Source organism: Halichoerus grypus, chromosome 7 (assembly GCF_964656455.1).
Source record: "Halichoerus grypus chromosome 7, mHalGry1.hap1.1, whole genome shotgun sequence".
Lineage (NCBI taxonomy): Eukaryota > Metazoa > Chordata > Mammalia > Carnivora > Phocidae > Halichoerus > Halichoerus grypus.
Genome location: NC_135718.1, coordinates 27,302,420 through 27,309,347, shown reverse-complemented (window position 1 = coordinate 27,309,347; position 6,928 = coordinate 27,302,420). Strand labels below are relative to the sequence as shown.

The 6,928-nt window shown below is 63.7% G+C and overlaps 1 protein-coding gene across 1 annotated transcript; it reads right to left on the bottom strand.

Moving 5' to 3' along the window:
• Positions 1-2,644: 2,644 nt before the first annotated feature.
• Positions 2,645-4,193, bottom strand: LBX1 (ladybird homeobox 1). The gene is made up of 2 exons (XM_036086023.2): positions 3,869-4,193; positions 2,645-3,168 (listed from the first exon to the last, which is right to left on the bottom strand). The coding sequence occupies exons 1-2, from the start codon at positions 4,191-4,193 to the stop codon at positions 2,645-2,647; spliced, it is 849 nt and encodes a 282-aa protein (XP_035941916.1).
• Between the last annotated feature and the right edge of the window lie 2,735 nt (positions 4,194-6,928).

The window sequence follows — 6,928 nt, the reverse complement described above, 5'->3', positions numbered from 1 at the left end:
GCTCCGGGCGCGGGGCGGGGGCCGGGCGGGGGCGGGGGTGCGCACGGCGGGCGCAGATGCCCGGGTGACCGCCGCGCCGCGGTCCCCGCGCCGCCTTTGTGCCGGGGAGGCGCGCGCGGGGACCTAATCCATCAAATTGTCTACAAATTGTGAAGAAAATTCAAAAACCATATGGTCGCCAGCGCCGGCGCGCTCTGGGCTGCGGAGGGCCGCGGCCGCGCCCGCACCCGGAGCCGCGGGGGGCTGGGCCCGGCTATTGTCGCCTGTCAGCGGCCGCCCGGGTCCATTCGTCCCGGCCTTCATGGTCCGCGCTCCGAATTACAGACCCATCCATCCTGAGAAAGGGCGATTTATGTCGCCCGGGAGGAACCGGCCGCACGCCCGTCTGGCTGCCCTGCCGCCTCTCCTCCTTTCGTTCTCTCCTCTCTCTTCTCACCCTTTCCCATTCCCTTCTTCTCTGTCTCGGTCTCTCAGTCTGTCTCCCTGTGTGAAGCTTTTCCTCTTTCTCTTTCTCCTCCCTCCCCCCCCCCCCCCCCCCCGCCATCCCCGTCTCCGTGACTCCCGCTTTCTCGCTCTGCTTTTGGAGTGTCTTTCTGTGCTCCTTTTTCTGTTTCTCTCTGTCTTAGTTTCCTCCTGGACACGCACGCTCCCGACTCAGGCCCCGGGGCCCCATCGCCTGCCCGAGACCAGATGCGCATTTCTCACATCAATTTTGCGGAGAAAGAGAGCCGAGCGGCCCGGAGGCGGGACCCTCCTTTGGTGACAGCGGCCACTCGCCAGCCCAGCGACAACAAAAGCCCAGAGAGAAACCCGCTCTGTCCGGAAAAGTGAAAGCTGCCTGCGTCCCTGCCCCAGCCGCCCTCGGGCCGCGGGGACCCCAGAGAGTCCTGGGGAGATTGATGTCTCTGCCCCCAGCCGAGTTCGTGGGGCCCAGAATTTGTGAATGTTGCCAGAAATTCACCCCAACTCTCAGACGCTTCGGGCTCACACCTCCCTGTGCCCGCGTGCGCAATTCAGCTTGCCCTTGGTGCCTTTGGCCTCATTTTCCTCCCTCCCCCAAGGGCAAGGCCCTGCGGCGGAACCAAAACTTGGGAGCCCTCGGGCTGCACCCTGCTGCCCACTGAGCTATACCTGAGGTACACCGGTCGCTTAGCCCGCGGCCCGCAGAATGCGAGAAGAATGCCCTGGGGTGGGGGTGGGATGCACAAAACGCAGGGCTAGTCCCCCCACCTACACCTTTCCCCCCCAAAATTAATTTTCCACCCGTGACGTCCCCAATGTATGCACTCTTTCTCCCAGCAGAGCACGCCTCACTTTTTACCCGGACCTGGCGAAGCCCGCTTCTCTCGCCCCCACCCCCAATTTGGTAGCTGCCGGGTGTTTTTGGGCGGGAGGCGCTTTCTCCTCCCGCTTTCCCCTCACCCCTTATCCTCGCGCCTGCCCCGAAACTCCTCCAAGTCGCCAAGGCCTGGGCAGCCGGCAGCGAGCAGTGGCGAGACACGGAGCCGGCCGCGGCTTCCCTGAATAGGGCCCACTCATTCAGACACGGTCACCGCCGGTTCTAGTAAAATGGCAAAGACTTTATTTATCGGAGAAAGAGGCCTTGGGTACAGTCCGGGGTGGAGAGGGCAGGGCAGGATCAGGGAAGGGGCACCAGGGACCCACCCTCATCGAGTCACCCTTGTCTGGCCAAGTGGAGCTAGGAGCAGGAGCAGGGCGTTGGAGACTGCAATCAGACCCAGAGCTGCGGAGGAGGTGGGGCGAGGGCTTCGGGTGGCCTCCTCTCAGTCTCTGTCACATGCAAAAAAATTCTAAAAAGAGTAAAAAATAATTCTAGGGCTTTGGGTTCCATTTTAGTTGGCTGATTGGTTGGACTTCCCCCTGCTTTGTCCTGAAGACCCGGACCCCAGCAGTCAATCCAAGGAAAACGAGAGAGGGCGAGGAGGAATCTTAAAAATAGCGTCAGTGGGCATCGGGAGGCAGAAATGGCATCGAAAACAGACTTCTGGGGACGGGGGTAGGGGAGAGAAAAGATCGATTTGAAACTTGCAAGTCAGGACCCGGCTGTCCCCCTCAGCCCCTTCCCACGCGGGGAAAAGGGGCAGAAGGAAATAAAAGAAGTCAACTGCAATAGGCCTAGGGAGGCGAGGAGGAAGAGGGCCAGTGCATTCGCCACATGCAGAGAAAAATCAAAACAGTCGGGGCGGGCCCCCTCCTCCAGACCGCGGGGTTAAGTGTTCCTTACCCTCCATACCGCCTCGCCCTCAGCAAACCCAGCAGCCTGAGAGCTTTGAAAACATGGAAATCTCCGAGATTTTAAAAAATAAAAGAAAGAAAGAAAACAGTCAGGCTGAGATGGGAAGAACCCGCTATATAAGTTTAAATATTTATACAGGAGCCATACAGAACTGCACGGCGAGGGCTCCCGGGGCGGCGGAGGCCGCGCGCGGCGGCCGGCCCGGCCGGCCAGCCCGGGTTTATTGCTTCGAGAGGGAGGAGGCGGCTGCCGGGAGCTGAGTCCGGGCCAGGGACGGGGGGAGAAGGCGGGAGTTGCAGAGGAGGTCCCAGCTCCCCTCGGCGGTCCGGGAGGCGGCGGGCGTACCGGCGCTAGGGGCCCGGAGCGGCGGAAGATCCCGGGCGCGGCTCAATCGTCCACGTCGATCTCTTCGTCTTCCTCGTCCTCTGAGCAGTCCTGGCTGCTGGCCGGCTGGTCCGTGAGCGGGGAGCCAGGAGAGAGCTGCAGGGGCCCGGCGCCCGGGGCCTGCGGAGCGCCTGGAGGGAGCGCCGGAGAGCCAGGCCTCGACTTGGCCCTGCCGCCGCAGCCGCCGCCACCGCCGCCCGCGGCCTCCGAGTTCTGCTCGAGTTCGGCCAGCGCCACGATGTCCATCTGCCCGCTGGGGCCCAGTTTCTTGGCGGACTCCACGTCGGCCTTCATCTCCTCCAGGTCCCGCTTGAGCTTGGCACGCCGATTCTGGAACCAGGTGATGACCTGAGCGTTGGTGAGACCCAGCTGCTGCGCGATTTGGTCGCGATCGGCGGGGGACAGGTACTTCTGGTAGAGGAAGCGCTTCTCCAACTCGTAGATCTGGTGGTTGGTGAAGGCTGTTCGCGACTTTCGCCGCTTCTTGGGGGTCTGCCGCTGCCCGAAGATGGTCATCCCGTCGCGGCCTGCGAGGAAACCATAAGTATAGGCTTGCGCCAGGGGAGAGGAGACCACACCCCGGCTCTCGTTCACCCCACCCAGGCCCATCCGGCCTGAGGTCTGTTGCAGTTCCCTTCTCGGATTTGATTCGGCCTCCCGGACTAGGGCAAGCCTCGCCTAAGGCAAACCTTCCCCCGGCTCCTGTCTACCGGAAGTCTCTAGGAAAAATTGTTTTAGTCTCTGCTCCCCACCTAGGAGTTGATTTGAAAGGCCCGAGGTCGCTAGAGCACAACGGAGCCAGACAGGGACGCCCCGACTGCTGGGTGAATGTTGATTCTACACCTCTTCCCAATCACCCCGATTCTATCCCTACCCATAAAAAGTCCTAGCTGAAAGGCTCTCCGTTCTCCAACCCAGGAACAGGGCGAGGAGCGCCCAGGCCACTGGGAACGGGAGGGAGCCAAGCAGAGCAGGCAAACTGCGGAGAGATCTTGGGTTCCCGCCACCCCTCCTGGGTCACTCGACTCTGGCCTATCCAGAGGTCCCTAGGAAATAGGGTTTGGGTCCTGTCCCACTCATTTCCACTCCCAGCGGCAGCGGCTTGGGCTGGAGGGCCCTGACGGCAGGCGCGGGAGGAGGCGGGCAGAGGCACAGGGCACAAAGAGTGGGGCACCGGGAGCGGGTCGTGGGGTGCTGGGCGCAGGGGAACCCAGCGGCGGCGCCTACCTTCGGCTGCCTGCAGGACGCTGACCTCCAGCCCCTTAAAGGTCTTGCTGGCGAGCTCCTCCAGCGCGCACAGCGGCGAGGTCTGCGAGAGCAGCGCGCGGCCCGCCAGGGGCAAGCCGCCCGGCGCGTGCTTGTCCGCGGCCGCCAGCAGGTGCGCCGCCCCGCACAGCGAGTAACTTCTCCGCACAGAAGGCTTGTTGAGGATGTCCTCGATGCTGAACGGAGTCAGCGGCTTGTTGGAGTTGGCGGGAGGCGGCAGGTGATCCAGCGGGCTGCGCCGCCGCTCTTCCCCCGGCGCCGCCTTGCCATCCTCCTTGGAAGTCATCTCGGCCTTGTTTGGGGGCCCGGCCGGGGCGGCTCGGGCCGCGGGGACCCAGCCCGCGGGCAGCTCGGGCGCCGGGCGGCGCGGGTGGGCGGCAGCGGCGGGCGGGAAGGAGGCTGCGCCGGGCCAGGCGCCGGACCGGGCGCGGGGCCGATTAGCGCAGCGGCAGAGGCGAGCAGAGCCGCACGGGGCCCCGGGAGGAGGGCGCTGACGCGGGCGCCGCCGCCGCCGGGGCTTCCAGCAATCCGGGGCCCGAGCCGGGGCGCGCCGCGCGGGGCTCCAGTTTCGCCAGCCCCGGTGCTATTTAAAGGTGTCAGGTGGCTCCGCGGCGGCTCCTGGCCCCGGGTCCTGGCGGCGGCAGTTGGAAAAGCCGAGGCGAGGGCGCCGATCCCGTACTGCGAGGGGAGGCGGAGAGATGGGGCAATTGACTATTGCTAACAAGTTAGCCTTGATCGAGGAGTAATCAATTATCTGCAACGGCACTTCTCTATTTCTCTCTCCTTTCTCCCTTTCTCCTCTCTCTTCTTTCCCTCTGTTCTCTCTCCTCCTGTTCTCTCTCTCCCTCCCTCTCTCTCTTCTCTCTTCTCTGCTCCCCCCCGTCTCTCTCCTTCTCTCCCTCTCCCTCGCCCTCTCTTTCACTCTCTGTCTGTCCAATGCAGGCGGCTCTAAGTTGGGAAGCTCATTAATTAGCGGGCCGGGGGTAGGAGGAGCCGGCTGGAATTAGCCTGCCTAATGCGCCTGTCAGTCCGGGCGCTGCGCCGCGCTCGGCCCGAGCTGTTTGTAAATTACATTAGCGGCGCCTTTATTGCACCCGAACCTCGGGCGACTCAAAAGCCGCCACCCCCACCCCAAACTGCGAGCCTCGCTCCCGGCGCACCCGCCTCCCGCCGGCCTGGCTGCGATGGTAGCGCTGGCCCGGAGGTCTCAGGCTCTCCGACCCGGGATTTGGCGCCCGAGAAGGGCGGCGTGAGCCCAGCCGGAGAGGGACGCGGCCGCCGCGCGGGCCAGGTAAGACCAGGAGCCTGGGTGGGCCCCGCCGCCGGCCAGTGCGGACTTTGCCGAGCTGAGATCAAGGACCCAGCGTCCCTACCCCTCGACCCTCCTTGTCCGTCACCCCCGGCCTTGGTCCATGCGCCTGGGGAGAGGGAATCTGCAGCTTCCAGGCTGGCCCGCGGGAGGTCCGTGTGGGTACTGCAGTCCTGGGTGAGGCGACACGGGACAGGGGTGGAGGACCCCAGGGGTTGAGGGGAGGGGGTCAGCCAGAGGACTCAGTCTTCCCCAGCCGAGAGGCGGAGGGGAGAGTTATTGGTGGCTCCAGGCACCTCTCCACCGGCCTGAGCCCGAAGCGACAACCTTACCTCTTCCGGCGGTCTTGCACACTCTTCGGGCCAGGGCTCTCCCGGCCGACTGGGGCCACGGGACCGCCTGGTGACCGGCGCCCGACCGGGCAGCCGGGCCGGTTGCCTGGGCTAACGGGGCCGGCTCGGGGCCTCCCCGCTGAGCTCTGCCCAGGCCCCGGCCGGGGCCCCGCTGCCGGCCCCGCCCAGCCCAGCGCCGGGCTCCAGTACACCGCCGGACTCCAGCTGTTCCGGATGCGGGGCGGGGGCCCGGAGGGGGCCGGGCCAAGGCTGGGGCTGCGCTCCCAGGAACCCGCAGGGAAGCCGGGTTCGAGTCGGACTGGGGGCTGGGAAACCCTATGGTCCCGACTCTGCGTACATCAGGCAAGCATTTGTGCGCATCGGTATTTGAATGTGTTTACGTTTTTTGAATATGTACATTTGTGTGGGGTTCGCAATGTGTGTATTTGTGTAAACATATGTAACCTGTGGGTATTTAGGCGTGTTTGAACCCTACCTATGTCTTTCATTCCCTAGAGGCACCCAAAGGGGCTGTACCCCCAGGCTCTTTTTACTCTTGTTTCCCTCCCCTGGTTTGGTATGGGGGCGTTGGCCCCATCACCTAATTTTGCCCATCTGCCCCTGAAGAAAGGAGGGGAGCAAGAGGGGCTGGAGCCAAGGGAGCTCTTTCCCTCCCCTCATACAGCCTCAGCCCTTTTCCTGGCTTTGTTTGTAAACTCCTGGGCAGGCAGTGTGCTCTGGTAGCCCTGCTTAGTCAAGAGAAGAGCCCATAGAGGCCCGTGCAGGGCACTGTGGCCCAGCCTAGAGGTTAGGGTGGGAGAATAGGAACTTTTGGGCTTCTGGACCCCCTCATACTGCCCCAGAGAGGGAGGAAGCCAAGCTGGGCTGCAGGGCAGGGGACGGGGACAGGTTCTCTCCCGGGATGCCTCCAGCTCCGGCATAGGGGCCTCCGCACAGCAGAGCTTGGTTTCTTTATCTCCTGTTTAGTTGTTTGTTTGGAACATGGCTTGCAGCTCCCCCAGAGAAAAGGGACAGTGACCGAGAAAAGATTCCTGTTTGGGACCCCAGTGCCTGCCCTCACCCTGCTTGGGAGTATTGGGAAGAGTTATTCACCCTCTTTCCTGCATTTGCAAGGACAGGTGCTCAGAGGCAGGAATGGGGAGAGTGGGATTCTCAATTCCCCCAGAGCGGCAGAACTGTCCTCAAAGCAGGCCTATCTCGAGTGCATCTGCGCTGCTCTGAAGCCACGAGGGGATGCTGGGCCCAGCAACAGTGGGGTCAGAGTTGAGAGAGGTGGAGAGGGACCTGAGGGAGAAGGGGCCCGGGAGCCTGATGACGTTTGCTGGCTTGGAAGCTTCGGGACCCGGAGGGGTCTGCCCT